The sequence below is a fragment of the Zalophus californianus genome, chromosome 16, assembly GCF_009762305.2.
Source record: "Zalophus californianus isolate mZalCal1 chromosome 16, mZalCal1.pri.v2, whole genome shotgun sequence".
NCBI lineage: Eukaryota > Metazoa > Chordata > Mammalia > Carnivora > Otariidae > Zalophus > Zalophus californianus.
In genome coordinates, this window is record NC_045610.1 from 60,827,519 (window position 1) to 60,843,244 (window position 15,726).

Sequence of the window (15,726 nt, forward strand, 5' to 3'; positions counted from 1 at the left end):
CCACCTTTGGTACTTTTCCTGGACTCTGCCCCGTGCATCCCTCTCTGGACTGGCTCAAATGTCTCTCTGTATTTCTCTCTAATAAACCATAACCACAAGTGTAACAGCTTTCACTGAGCTCTGAGAGTCCTTCGTGGTTTTGGGAACCCGTGGAAGTTGGTGTCAGAGTTGGGGACATGCCCTCCACCTCGCAGTTTGGTGAACTCTGAATACATTAACAGAGAGAACCCGTGATGCGACATCATAGATCACCGTTTTCTGAAGTGCTTGCTCCTTGCACACTTCAGCTGATGTGTGTCTGCTGGTCCTAGACAGCAGGGCCCCAGCCTCAGACTGCAGCCCTTCAGGTGCGCCGCACTCTGTCCCCGAACAACCCCGTGGGGAGGGCAGGCGGTGCCTTCAGTAAGAGCGAAAGGTGCAGTGTTAACTGCTGAATGTTGCTGCTGGTGAGCTTGTGAATAACCTTATTTAAAAAGGTTTCGGTGCATGTGTTCCTTCCCAGATGCAGGACCCAAGCCATGAGCTAATCTGTCTGGGCTCCATGCCCACCCTCTGGCCCTCACAAAGCCCCCTCCTCCCCATCATCCCCTAGTGCCATGTTCCTTCTGGGGCAGCGACCCAGGTGTCTGCGCTGGGACTTGTGGGCTAAGAAGGAGGACGCCGGCCAGATGTCTTCCAGCAGTGTTTGGTTAGATTTCATCAATATTTTCTCTCAGGAGGTGTGCCCCGCGCTCGCCTCGCTGCTGCTTGTTGAGGGGTGGGGTGTTTGCTGGTCTGTGCTTTGCTGCCCACAGATCCTTGCCTTCCTACTCTAGGACCGAGGGCAGTCCACCTGGCCACCTGGCATGTGCTCTCCTTTTGCAAAAGCGTGGGATGGAGAAAGGAACAGCCCTGCAGGATGAGAAAGGGAGACAGTCCTGCTGTCCTTGTGCCAAGTGTTTGCCTGGAGACCTTGACTTCTCTTAGGTTGTGGGAATCCTTAGAGATGCCCTACACACAGAGCCAGTAAAAACTGCTACTGGGGCCCTTGGGTGGCTCAGCCAGTTGAGTGTCCGACTCTTGGTTTCAGCTCAGGTCATGATCTCAGGGTCCTGGGATCGAGCCCCATGTCTGCTTGAGATTCTTTCTCTCTCTCTTCCCCACCCCCCGCCCCTCCCCTCTCTCTCTAAAATAAATAAAATCTAATTTAAAAAAAACCATTCTCTCCCTCTGCCCCCGCTCACACTCTCTCCCTAAATAAACCCTACTTTCTAAGTCAGCCATGCCAGGGCCAGTAGCTTAACTGTGTTTGCAACAGTCTTTCAGTTTAAACAAACTGGAGTCTTCCTGTTGACGTACAATTTTTTTTTTATTTGGGAAATTTTTTTCAAGACTTCGGATTATTTGAACAATAATGCTGTTTTCAAATATTTTGGTGATCCCTCTTCTTTTTGTGTGTGTCCTATCACTAAGCCTACCTGAGGAAATAAGTATTTTTTTTATTCCTGAAGGAAAAGGCATTTAGTGGAAGGAAGGAGCACACGTGTCGCCATCATATGAGGAAGCTCGTGCCGCTCAGCGGTGCCTGTTACGGAGGCAGGCCGCTTGAGCCTCATTCGTGCAAAGACGGTGCCATGAAATGGGCTACTATGCTGGAAATTATTAATCTGTTAACTCTTATAAAGAGCAGGAATCACACTTTAGTCTCTGAGCCAAATTACTGTGAACATTTTCCTTTTGGGAGAAGAAAACAAGAGTTTCCTGTCTGATCTAATTGAATGTGTTACACGCAGGGCCGAGGCCCTGCACGGCCAGCACGAGCACACCTCCGGGCTCTGCCTGACTTGGTCTCCCTCTGGTGTGGACTCGGCCCACTCCCTCACCTCCTCAAGTGCGGCCCGTGCTGCAGTGTTACCTTCTCAGCGAGGCCGTCTCACCTCCGCCCGTCGCACGCACCCTGGACCCCGCCCCTCCTGCCGCACTCTGTGGGCTTTGTCTCTGTGCCCTTACGGCTGCGCTTGGTTACTGGCTTCTTGTGTGCCCTCCCCAGCCGACTGTGAGCCCCACCCACTACACCCCAGCCCTAGAACAGCACTTGGCCCTAGAGTAGGTGCTCAGAGATTTGATGAGTGAACGGAAGGTAAGTTGACCTCAGAGGACGAGCTCTCCTTCCACAGCAGTCCAGTTGAAAGTGCACTTCTGCAGCCTGGAGCCACAGGGCCAGGCGGGATGTGGAATGGAAGAATGACCCGGGTTCCTCTGTAGCAGATGCTAGGGGCTGCCCTTTGGGCCCTTCCACAGCCCATCTCTTGTACGCAAAATCCACAAGAGTGGTGTGTGAAGCCACAGGGTCTATTCCATACATTGGGGGCACCCAGGGAGGTGAGGATGGAGACTGCGCTCTAAGAGGCGATGCTGTTCTCCCAGCGGCAAGCCTCCCCTGCCTCCGCTCCGAGCTTTTTGTCTCCCCTGCCTCTTTTCTTTCCACCGTCTCCTCTCTCCACCGTGTACAGTAGCCGGGACTCTCTGGAGAGTCACTAATGAAAGCACACCGTGTCTCCTAGGATTCCCGGCCGGCTGAATGACCGGAGGACCCCTCTGGGAGAACTGAATTGGATCTTCACGGCAATCACAGACACCATCGCGTGGAATGTGCTCCCTCGGGGTGAGGCTGCCCGGGCCGGGCAGGGGCAAGGGAGGGCTGCTGCCTTGCAGTTGGGAGATGCTGGCCCTTGGAATGAGGGAGGCGAAACGGAAGCAGGGAGCTTTTGTCAGTGAGGAAAGCTGAGGGGGCAGGAGGAGGAGGCAAGGGCCTCCGGAGGTTTCCATGAGTCACCACGGGTCAGGCACCACGAACAGTGTGGACACGAAGCCCCACCTGAGCTTTCACTCAGACATTAGTGTATTCTTTTCTAGGTGGACTCAGGACTCACTTTTCTTCATAAAAATTGGCACAACGATCCAGATTTTTTTTAAACCAGATTTTTTCTTAAAACCAGCTATTATAAGACTTGTATTTTTTTCATTAATGACTGGCTGGGGTTTGGTGTTTGTACTTAATGCATGTGAATGTGTGTGTATTGCCAATGGGAAAAGTGCCTATTAGGCCAACCTGCTTGTAAAAAATTCTGATGGAGGTAAATTTGTGTATTTGGCTTTAAACACTAGACATGAGTCACTGAAGATACCTTTTTCTGTTTTATCTGCCCTCAGATCTCTTCCAAAAGCTCTTCAGACAGGACCTCTTGGTGGCTAGTCTGTTTCGAAATTTTCTCCTGGCAGAAAGGATCATGAGGTCCTATAACTGCACCCCCGTCAGCAGCCCACGCCTGCCCCCCACTTACATGCACGCAATGTGGTAAGTGTCGCGGCCGGGCCGTACCCGACAATGTAACATTCTCTGAATGGCTTGGTTTCTGTCCATCTCTATGGTAGGACAAGTCTAATGGAATTACGTGAAGCAAAATAGGAAGACTTGCCACCAACTTGGAGACCCAAGTGGTGTTAAGAAGTAGGTAACGTCCTCCCTAAAGCTTTCTGCAAATGGGAAACGTGTCTCCTTCGGGGCACAGGTGCCTTGGAGGGTCTTTGAAGATGGAGCAGGACCAGCACGCCCAGATGTAACCGATCCTGTAACTCGGGGCAGGAGAGGCTCATACGTGAGCTTCTAACCCTGCAGGGACCAGTACTGAGAGGAGAAACTGCCGGTGGGGTTATGAAGAATGTCACATTTCTCCACCTGATTAAGACTGTTGGATCCGTGACCAACTGTCCTTATGTCACAGAAGCACACACACGTGCACCCACCGCACACACACGTGCACCCACGCGCACACACGTGCACCCACGCACACACACATGCACACACTGCACACGGGTGAGGTCTTCATGACCATTGATCATAGTTCCCCCCAAATGGGACTGTTGCTGCTTATGCTACTAGTAAGAGTAGTAACAAGGGTACTACTGTGAATTGTCTTTAATTCATATATTGTATCGGAAGGCATTGGTTTCTTCCTGTTTCCTTGTTTTTGTACCACAAGCAGTTTGGGGCAGTACGAAAACGGGGTGATAGCGGAGGAGAAGTGAGTCTGAGTTGTGTCCGTCCATGAGAGAAACCCTAATGCAGATATTTAAAAACAGCAGATCACTCATGGTGTATTTTCATGGCCAGGCTTATTTCCGCTGGTGATTTTTTTTTTTTTTAATATGTGCATGACCGCTTTCCCCCGACACTGAAAACCCAGAGAACTAAGGACAGGTTTGTGGACTCACTGCCCTCCGCCACTGAAGGGAAATCAGGAAGGAATATTCTTCTCTGTGAGGTAGATTGGGGCGTGCTGTGCTGGGCCGAGTAGCGGACTATACACAGAGAGTTGGAACATGCATCATCCACACCCACCTCCAGAGTTTACAGAGTAAAGCAGCGCGGCCGTTGGAGGCACAGGCCAGGGCAGAATCGCTGCGCGGCAAGGAGGTCGCGTGCGCACAGCATGGCGGAGCGCGGTTCTGCCCCCGCTGCTCCACGGGCCGGAGTTGGGAGGGTGTCTGAAGCACTTCCTGGTACGTAGAGTGAATCATTAGAGTAAAGACTGATGTTTCTGGAAGATTGGGTCCTCAGAACAGCCTTCTGTCTTAGGAAAAGTGATGTCTTAAATCCTGCCTCTTTCTTCTGAACCAGGTTTTTATAAAACATTTATTATTAAAAGGGAAGAAAAGGGGAAAAAAAACCACATGGGGTCAGTGCCACGTGTGGTCTTGGGAGGGAAACTGGGGAAGCTATAGGAAACGGGCACCACACCAGCTGCTCAGTGACACACCCTCCAGGCCGCAGGGCCGCACAGACCGAGCGGGTTCCTCGCGAGATGGAGACGTGAGTGGGCGCAAGGCACCGACTGTCAGAGGGAAGTGGCCTGCGTCCTCCCGTCCCCTTCTACCTGAGCCCCAGCACGGCTCCCCCGAGAGTGTGCTCCTGTTAGCGCACGCTTCTCTGGCTGTAGAAACACCTCCTGTAGGATAAGCCCAGTGGCATGGAGTAAAAACCCCGTCGTACCAGAGAAGATGGCAAAGACCAGGACCAGAGCAGCGAGCAGACAACACAGACGGGGCCGGGTGGGGGCAGCCGGGGAGGGAGGCCGGTGCCAGCCTCCACTCACCTTCCCCGACGCCCTTCCCCAGGATTGGCCTCTTAGCATGTTTCTGAACTCGGAAGCTTGTGTAAGAACTGCTTAAGGTCCAGAATTTAGATGTGACAGCAGCATCTCGTGATCCCGCCATCACCGTTAAGGATACCTTTTCTTGCTGGCACCAAAGCCTGGGAATGTGGCCCTTTCTCCTGCGAAGTTAGCTCCTGTGAATCTCATAGAGCATGTGTATTTATGTGTTGTGCACAGAAATGTGAAGGATACCACGATCCGCAGAGGCCCGGGTGAAGGTGGGGAGAGCCTCGCAGTACTCTGAGGCACGTGGAATGGCTAGCAGCCATCTGTGGACACCCGCCTGTCCCCCTCTCCCGGTCTGGCCTCCCTGAGCACTTCAGGCCCCTGTGCGGCTAGAACGTACCCTGAAGCCTGGGGTCCCGAAGCTCACTCAGCCTTCACGGTCCCCCATCGTGCAGAGCGCCGTCTCGCCTACTGCCCTCCCGCTCCCTGTCAGGTGGATTCCAGCTGTGGCAGGTGGGACTCGTACCAGAGCTGGCGCTTGGCACCAGGTGCTGTTGGGGAGTGCTCCCAGACCAGACCTGGCACGGGAGGCAGCAGGGTTGGGCGGAGAGCAAAGTCAACCAGCAGCACGGTCTCGGCAGCCCCGCTGAGCCGACCCTTGACCCTGTGATACTCTGAGGGTGGGGTGACCCTTAAGAACAGTTCTCGTCATCCTGAGAGGGCCAGGCCACTGTGCTGGGCTCCCGCTATCGTATGGGTCCTTTCTGAGAGGTGGAAGCGTGAAGTGGAAGTGGGTCTCCTCGAGGCCTCCAACTTCCTGTCTCCTGTCCAGCCTGTTTCCTTAAAGCACATGTTCTTTCCTCATCCAGAAAAATGAGCCTCTTTCCAGTTGGTTCTATGGCGCTTGTCACTACAACCTACGAGGTCTGTCCCAGGGACCGCAGGACGGTCCAGCTCCCACCAGCTACTGGGAGTGATTTTTGTTCACATGAGCATGTCCTTAGAAGCCAGATTGGGACAGTGCCATCTCAGTGCTCCCAAGCTGAGGACAGACGCCGCCCTGCCGCCTTGTGATCGTCCCATGGAAGGAGTCCCTCCAGCGGGAAAAGTGGGAGGGGATGGAGATACACCTCCTCTCCTGCCCTCCCTCCTCCTTGCTCTCCAGCCTGTTTTGCTGTGCATTATGCTCTTTCTATAACGTAGCTCGATAGACATTTTTGGAGGAAAGATTGAAGGTAAAAGCAAGCCAGGGAGAAGCGTAAGCACTCCTTGGTGGCTGCCGACGGTGGGCCTGGCTGTCTCCAGCAGCTCTGGGCCCCAGCATGGAGGACCCTGTGGACCGGCTGCGGCTGGTGGGTTTGGTTTTCCCTTCATGGCCAAGGGAACTTAGGTGCTTTGGATTTTTTTTTTTTCTCTTTGAACCTGAGCCTTAAGTATATATCTTATGTGCCATTCTGGTGTTTCACGTGAAAGGAAGAAGCCATTTTGTCAGCTTTCCACCTGGTGGGAAGGGACAGGTGAGGCATCCGTGGCTCCCACTGAACTCGGGCTTAGCACAGGAAGGGTGACTGAACGCCAGAGCCCCTGTGCCAAAATGAAAGGGAACACAGAAACCAGCCGACAAACTAAATGCATGTTATGAGAAAGCCTGCTGGCTCTTTCTCCAATGGATGCATTCTTCTATTTAGAAATAGAAATCCTGCAGTCTGAAGAAGAGTCATGGAGTATATTCATTACCTGTTGCTGAACAGCCACATTCCTGCCCGCTCTGTGGCTTAAGGCACACGTGGTTATGATGTTTCTGTGGGGCGGGGGGCTGGTCTGCTGGGGGTCTCACCAGGCTGCAAGGACCCACAGTCCCTGCCACCTGGGGTCCCCTGTGTGCCTCGAGCCTCCTCAACCAGCAAGGGCACGGCGGTCTTACACGCTGCGGCATGGCATTGGGAATAGCATCCCCTTTGCTGAATTCTGTTGGAAGTCAGTCCCATGTCCGTCCGAGGGGCGCCCAGGAGGTAGCCATCCTGGCGGCCACCGTCAGAGTCTGCAGCATGAGCAGCATCTTACTGCAGGCAGACAGCTGGAGAGTCAGTGGGAATTGTGCACAGAAGGCAGGGTGTGGGCGAGTGACAAGATGGTGTGCCGTGGTCTTTACTGAGGCAGAGACACAGACAAGTCACAGCAGAAGATCAAAAGGTGCTGAGTATAAAAATAGTCACACCAGTGACATCCTATGGGTCGTATGTTGTAAATGCTTTCCACGTACTAAGTCATGCCCCTCGCGACAGACATGTTATTGCCAACAGCCCCATTTTGCAGGTGAGCACATGAGACACAGGGAGGTGAGCAAGTAGCCACACGGCGGGGCCTGGCCACGACTGACAGGCAGTGCAGGCCCAGATGGCTGTGCGTGGACTCATCGGTACATATGTGTACATGCATGCAGGCTTCTAGATGTGTGACAGAGGACATGGGTAGACACCGGGTAGTCACAGTATCTCCATCATCTGTCAGGAAGCTGTCGTGGTGGAGGAGTGGCCCTGTGCCCTGCTGGGTGAGGCAGGCCGGCTGGATTCCACCAGAAGGGCCTTGCTGCCCAAATCCCTTCTGTAGTTCATGTTCAGCTCAGTCCCCTCCCATGCCAGCGTTCAGCCAGCCTCACCTGTGGGGACAGAGCTCTGGGCCTCTTCCTTCAGCTGGACATTGGAAGTGGCCCGGCATCAGCAACCATTCTGGAATCTGATTTGTCTTGCCGTGTCCTACCCATGAATGCCTGGGAACCACCTGACCCTGCACCTGGGCCCCCGGTCGTGGCCTTCCTGGCCTCAGGCTCCCTGGGCCCTGCCCCTGCCTGTGCCGTCCACTTTGCATCTTCCTGTCCCAGCTCAGGAGGGTGATTCGGCAGGTGCTGAGGAAGAACCAAGGAACATGAGACATTTTGAAAGATTTGACAAAGCCATTTGTCAGAATTTTAGCTGTAAAAGGGAGAAATGGGACTAACCCTGGTACCTAACAGAGCAGGTGTGTAATTAAGGTACGTGTACTTGAAAGAGCGTAAGCAATCTTAAAATTATGTTTGTGGAAAATTATTTACTACTAGGCAAAATGTGTTTAGGTGACAAGAGCAGATCCCAAACTGTAGCAACAACAGAATCCCATCCCTGTTACAATATACATCATGCACAGAGAAAAAGGTGGAACAGAGCGGCAACCCGGGGCAGGGTAAGTGGTGGGGTGCCTGGGCCTTGGAGCAGAGGGCGGGCTCTCCATTTTAAAGGTTGGCAGATAATTGCTTTTGTAATTTAAAGGCTGCATGTAGATTTCTTTTAAGCTTTTGAGACACCAAAAGCTATTTTTTAACAATTGAGTCATTATGATTAAGTCATTTGTCAAAATACAAAACTGGAGATAGAAGAAATTGTTGAGTACTTCTTTGCACAAAGCACGTGTGACTAGTAGAATCCCTTAGGGTTTGGTGCTGGGACTTGGTCTCACTTGATACGTTTCAAATGTTGTGACAAGAGCTGATTAAAATTCCAAGATGGAAATCATTCACACACATGAGACTCAGTCCCGAGTTTGTACGGCAAATAGGATTTTCCTTGAAACAGCCCATTGTGGGGATAGCTTGCACCCCTGCCAAGCACAGGGCATTAGGTGGGCCTCGTAAAGGTTATAAAAAGCCATTCTAGAAAAGTATGAAATAATGCCCCGATGTCTATTGACTGTCAGGTCCTGGGGACCCAGCCTGGGAAAGACCAGCACAGCCTTCGTCATCATGGAGCTTGAATGCAGCTGAGGAGCACTCGTAAAGAAAAGCCTTTCTGTGGAGGGATGGGCCCTGGTCAGAAGGAGGCTGGGGGCTCCTTGGCCCTCTGCCCTCAGCAGAACCCGAGAGGCTCCTGGTACCAGATCAAGACAGCCCGCTGGGCAGCTTCCCCACAAAGCTTCCGGTCCACTCGCACCAGCCCTGCCTGGGAGCTCTGAGTCCTGACTCGCCTCCCCATACCTGTAGATGTCCTGGCCTGGTCGAGCAGCCCATGTCCAGTGCGAGTGTGAGTGTCCTGTCTGAGCCCGAGGAGATGGAGGTGGGCAAAGCCCCACGGTGCACTGGGTTTAGATGTGGAGACACCCAAACATCAAAAATGAGGTCTTGCCCCAAAGGGGATTGCAGCCTAGAGAAGGGGGTTGTTACACAGTGCGTGCACTGCAAGGAAGAGTGCCCACAGCTCACAGAACCAGGAGGACATGCAGATGATGTAATGCTGGGCCACATCCTGCAGGCGAGAGGAGGGGTGTGGTTGGGAGAGCTGAGAAGTGGAACCCCCCTGGAGCAGGGGGCAGGGGTATGGCTGTGGCCAGAGCTGCAGACAATGAGCCTTGTGTGCTTGTGGCGAGCGGGGTGGGCCAGGAGCCAGGACCCCAGCCGGTGATGCGGAAGGAACGGCGTCAGAAGCAGCTGGGATTGAGCAGCATGTTGTGCTGGGGTCCTGGCCGTGGCGGTGTGGCTTGATGTGAGGAACCAGATTTCGGAGTGTTTTATCTGCTGAGTTGGACAGGGCTTGGTGACCGATTACATCCAGGGTATGAAGGACAGTCTGGACAGTGGGACTTCTCCAGGGCTCTGCCTGGAAAGTGCTGCCCGTGACCAACCCCGAGAGCAGGCCCACGGGCGGCGGGAGGTGCTAGTGCGAGCTCTGCCGTGAGCCTGCTGGGCGTGCATCCAGCAGACCCCGGAAGTGCGAAGGTTCAGGGCAGTTCACGTGCAGGTGACAGTGTGAATGGTTGCCGTTTGTTGAGCACCGACTAAGCGCCAGGCCTTTTACTGGGTGCTTAGCGTGCATTATCATACTAATCCTCGACAGTCTGGCGACAGACCTTTTCTCAGCTTAGTGCACGAGGGAACAGGCTCGGAAGGCAGGTGTGGCGTGTCCGGAGCCACTGTCCCTTCCTGGCCAAGGGGGACGACTTGGCATCTCCAAAGCGGGGGGCTCCTCCGTGAGGGCGTGTGGTGGGACAGGAAGCCGCAGCATAGGTGGTGCTGGACAGGCCAGAGGGGACTGTGGGTGAGTGACCCGTCGGACCGTGTCGAGAGAGGGGACGTGGCCTGCCCAGGTTCATGTCCATCCCCTGCACAGGGCCCCTCCGGTCGTAAGGGCCCTGGTGTGCCATCTGCCACCTGTGGGAGGAGACCCCCGTCAGGGGCGTGGACCATAGAAGGATGGCTTTGCAGGAAATCTGCAGTGGGGCGCAGAGTGGCCTGACACCCGAGAGTGCATTCTCTGTTGGGGCAGAATTTGGGGGCAGTGAGCCTTGAAGGGCTTCAGGCAGCAGGAGTGTCCTTGTGCCCGGTCTACTCTGGTGGCCAACCCTGAAGGGTGTCTGTCGGTCCTGTGGGACAGCAATGAGGGGCGGGAGGGCCATTGGTCGCACCGGGTGCTGACGGCAGGCCTGCATCGTTGGTACTCAGCCCCAGTGCTGCTCCTGATGGCAGTTTGAGCCCACAGTAACTTTTTAAAGAGTAGCCATAAATTCATGTTTTCACTTACAACTTCCTTATTTTAAAATGTAGATAGCCAGGGGCGCCTGGGTGGTTCTGTTGGTTAAGCATCTAACTCTTGATTTCAGCTCAGGTCATGATCTCAGGGTCGTGAGATCGAGCCACGTGGGGGGCTCTGCGCTCAGCGGGGAATATGCTTTGGGATTTTCCCTCCCTCTCCCCTGCCTGCCCCTGCGCACGTGCACATGTGTTCTCTATCTCTCTCACATAAATAAGTAAATCTAAATACATATATACGTATGTATATATGTTTATAGCCAATACAGTACTTTGAAAAAACTTTTTGAGGACCAGACCAAACCCATGGGGGCCCCATTGCAGCCCACTAGGGACGCTTCAGGAGACCATGACCATGGATTCCCTTGGGGTGAAAGGGGGAATTCAGCACCTTGATGCCCCCTGGGCCCTTGAAGCCTGGTAGCCATGCAGTGGGGAGGCACCCATGGTGGTGCCGCCCGCCCACTTCTTGGCACGACAGCCTGTGCTCTCCTTCCACGAGCCCGTCCTGCTTCACTGTGCGCATCCAAGGGTCCTCTCCAATTGGAATCTTTTTTTGAAAGGCTTGAGATCAAGGCTTCCTGTCCTGATATGCTGAGAAATGCCATGTAAGTAAAACTACAGGGTTCTCTTACAGAAATCAGTGGTGATGAGATTTCCAAGGAGGAGAATCGTGTGCGTACGACACACGTTTCCTCCAGATGGGGTTTTCCTAACGACAGTGCCAGCATGAGTCTGTGGCCAAAGAGTGAACATTAGTCAATCCCATTAAATGTTGAAAATTATACCATTAACCGACTTTGATGAGGAGCTGAATGTGAAATCAGGCTCTAGATTTCAAGAAGGAGATGCTCGTAGGAACATAACGAAGCAGTAATGGCCAGAAATGTTGTCTGGTTGATCGGTTGCCCTCCGTGCCTGGCAGCTTCTTCCAGTGCAGGCCCTCCTGGCTCCCACGTCTGTGCTGAGGCAGCACCGTGGTCCTGGGCTCCTGGATGAGCAGCTGGCCTGCCACGGGACCCACCACGCTGGCGCTCCCTCCCATCACTGCCACCAAAGCACATGGAGACATGGGGGTTTCTGGCCGGGACAAATTTCTTGAGCACACAGAGAATTCAAGGGGATTCACTGAGTGATAAATAGACCCCAGCACCCCCCACATTAGGAGTGATGCCAGTTTTCAAAATGGTTTTCCCAAGTTCTCTGTCAAAAGTGACCTAAGTCCTAGTCCCCTTGCATTGACTGGCTTTAATGTCCACCTGCGGCTTTCCCATGGGGCCATCTTGGACGAGCCTTGCTCTCCGTTCACACCAGGGACAGCTAGAACACCCAAACAGACAGTGTTTGCTTCCCAGGGGAGTGTCCACGGTGACAAAGTCTTGGTCCCATACACACTCGCCCTCACACTAAAAACACCGACGAGCGTAAAGGTGGGAAGAGAACGTGGAAGTCAGGCTTGCATGTTTCCTCTCTTTCCGGGGCTAGGGGGAAGTGTTTGTTTGCACTTGCATTTCCCAGACATGGGGTGTCAGCCCTGCTTTGGTTCCGGTTCCTGCGTTTGCTAAGATGGTTTCTAAGTAGATGAGGCACAGCCGTGCTTTCTGGATTGTCCTGGTGGTCCAGATGAATTTAGCAGGAAGGCTTCAAGTTCAGCCATGCTACCACAGTGTAGATCTAGGGAGTGGGAAACCACCTGAGATGGTGATAATCTTTATTTCTTTATAAAATCAAAGTCAGCAGTCAGAAATACGGGGTATAAATACCAGGTCAGGCAATGATGTGGGGCCTGCAGCCTCACCCCTGCTGATACACTGACTCGGCTACAGTGGGAAGCCTCCTCCCCCTCCCCTGCCGGAGGATAGAGGTAGTGGTTGAAATACAGGTTAGTTGGTAATGCAGAATCCAGTGGCTTTGTGAAGGAGAGTCTTTCACTTTCCATGTAGCCTGAGTGTGAGCTGCCAGGACCCGGGCTTCCGGCTGCCCCGCAGTGGCTAGCCCCATGGGCAGAGCTCATTTCTGCTGTCGCCTGGTGGCTGTTTCCCATGCACCTCAGCCAGGGAGGCTGGGAACGCCCCAGGTGGCAGGTGTCTGGCTCACACTCCTGTCCACACAGGAAGTGAGGGAACAGGCGGTGGGATCAGGTGCAGAGGTGGGAGAACATGAGGCCCAGACACCAAGAAGGTCATGCTCAGCTGTGCTCAGGTTCTGCCGAGGTGACTGGGTGCTCGCTGTTTGCGTGGGCTTACAGCAGAGCTGGTTTGGTGACAAAACACTGAAAACAGTGCCCCTTGCTCCTTCTCCCCCTCCTTGTAAATAGGCCAAAGCTGTGCGTTCCCAGGGAGCCCACAGCCAAGGCTGTTGGAAAGAGCGCCTGCAGTAAATAACATGCCGTCCAGTTATTCAGTCCTTGGGTGGTGATGGAGAGGTTGAATTTTGAGCAGGGGAAAGAAGGGAACAAAGCCGAACAGAAATTGAGGTTAAAACACAAAGTAATCTACATTTGCACTTTGCTTCAGGCGGGGCGCTAATGACGAAGCGCTCGGCGTGGGCTCCTGTTGAATTTTTGATGTGAAGCCATCAGGGACTCGTTCTCCTTCACTTTTGATTTCTGTAGGTCCTGAAACCTCGCCTCTCTCCACAGTAATAACCTGTGCTTTCCGTTCCCGTCGAGGGCGCCTCTCCTGCTGAGCGATGGCTGCAGATGGTGGCCTTGCAATCTTGGAAGGCTCTCCTGCCAGCCCACTCCTTGGGCGGCTGCCATCAGAGGCCTGTTTCCTGAAAACCCGAGCTCTTGCCTGCACGGCACGTTTTCCGGGCAGTGACTCATTGAGCAGCCCACAGCGCAGCGAGCCACTGCTCCACACCGCCGGGATCGGATCAGCTGGTCAGGCTGTCGCCGTGCCCCCCCCCCCCCACGCCAGTGCGGCCGCTTCACGGGCTGTGGGAAGTGCGAACGCAGACACTCTCCCGGGTTGGCGCTTGCCTGGGTGCCAGAGCGCATGGAGCCCAGCAGCCCACCGCCACGGCCTCAGACTTCCCAGGACTCACATTCCCACTCTCCCTGAGTGAGAACCCGATTTAAGACTCCACCTTCATTTTGATCTTACCCTAGAAAATGCAGCCGGTTTTAGCCAACTGATATGACACTGGCAGAGAGCACCATTGTGCTGCTGGGCTTTCATGGGAGCTCAGGTCCCCTGAGTGGACCTTTCCCCTCATAAGCACCAATAGCCAGAGGCCTAGAGAGGGTCACCGGCCTGCTGCAGCTCCACGTGCACCGGTCATCACGTTTGACCGTCCGGTTTCCATAGGTCTTCGATGTTCTCCCGAGTGCTGCCATCTTCAGCACTATGGGCCAAGTCCCTTTTCTCTCTCACTCACACAGCTGTGTCCCTCTGTCCATGGCCCTGAGCAGCTTCTCTGCCTCGCTCTCAGCTCCGGGGCTCCCTGCCATGTTCTCAGCCCCCCGAGTCCCTGTGCACAAATGAAACATCCTGGGTACTTGAGGACTCACTTCCGGGAGCTGTCAGGCCGGCCAGTTCTGACGCAGAGCACACTCTCGGAAGGACTGTCACACACACACACACACACACACACACACACACACACACACACACACACACACACACACACACACACCCCGGCCCTGATGGGGCGGGCACACACACACACACACACACACACACACACACCGGCCCTGATGGGGCGGGCACACACACACACACACACACACACACACACACACACACACACACCCCGGCCCTGATGGGGCGGGCACACACACACACACACACACACACACACACACACCGGCCCTGATGGGGCGGGCACACACACACACACACACACACCCCGGCCCTGATGGGGCGGGCACACACACACACACACACACACACACACACACACGCACACCCCGGCCCTGATGGGGCTCCATGGGGCTTTCACTCTTTGGAGGGATGGAGCGGGCATCAGGAGACCACCTGGCGGCCTCTCCCAGTACAGCTTGGTTCCCCCAATACTGTCCAGAACACCCAGCCAGGACCACGGACAGCTGCCTTTTCAGGGTAGGATTCTTCTCGCCTCGTGAGCTTGAGAGGGCAAGGCAGCGGCGGTGGCTCTGTAGGCGCGGTTCCCAGGCACGCCCATAGCGCTGTAGCTGACTGCTGGGGCCAGAGCCAGGCTTCGCAGCCAGCACCCTGGACACCCCCCTGCACCCATTTCACACTTTCCCTGCCCCCAGCTTGTACACAGTTTCTTCCAACTCCTGAAGTTCAAAGTTTTTATTTGATTAAAGTCAAGGAATTTTTATGGGGTTTAATTGCAGTAATTGACTCTGCTTCTGTCTAACAAAGAGCAGATATCTCCCTCAGCGCTGCTGAAGAACCATTTTGCCTGCAGCCTGGGCACTTATTGAGCATATGGGAACTATTTATTGCCTGTTCTTTGAGGCACTTTTGATTACGCGCTGATTGCCTCTTAATTAGATTGGTGGGGGAAGGGCGTGCTTGTTCAGAGGGGCCAGTCGGGAAAACTGGAATATATTCCATGTATTTCAGTAATGACGGAGAGCACTCTAGGCTTTTGTTTGTCTTCACATTTCCTGTGTTTCTGGCTGTTTACATTTTTCATTCCCAGTGTGGTCGTCTCTGGGGATGTGGAGAAACGGGGCCGCCAGTCTCATAAACAGTAGGTGGAATCCCGCCTCTCGGGAACTTCCCTGTGAGGAGAGGCGGCCGTGCTGAAAACCAGATCCGCGTGCTGATCCCCACTTTGTCTCCATGAGGAAGGGAAGGGGCAGAGCAGGGGCGAAGGAACCCATGTCCACGGTGTCCGTGCTTCCATCCGTGGCTGTAGAGAGAGGGAGGTCATCATCTGCATCAGTTTAGAACTAACACTGAATGCTATGAGCATCTGTTGTTGATCGGGGCCCCCGCCAGGCGCCTGCTACCCCAGGTCTCCCAAGGACCCTGCGAGCAGGCACAATCATTACCCCTTACAGATGGGGAAGCGGACTCCGGGGAGCTAGAGCCA

At 54.2% G+C, this 15,726-nt stretch overlaps 1 protein-coding gene across 3 annotated transcripts in view; it reads left to right on the forward strand.

The window, feature by feature from the left end:
• The window catches only part of RPTOR (regulatory associated protein of MTOR complex 1), a 340,143-nt gene that overhangs the window by 224,204 nt on the left and 100,213 nt on the right, over positions 1–15,726 (forward strand). For all 3 annotated transcript variants that reach the window (XM_027624605.2, XM_027624606.2, XM_027624607.2), the window contains 2 exons: positions 2,544–2,644; positions 3,193–3,337. In XM_027624605.2, coding sequence (XP_027480406.1) covers positions 2,544–2,644; positions 3,193–3,337 — 246 coding nt within the window. The remainder of the gene's footprint in view (positions 1–2,543; positions 2,645–3,192; positions 3,338–15,726) is intronic.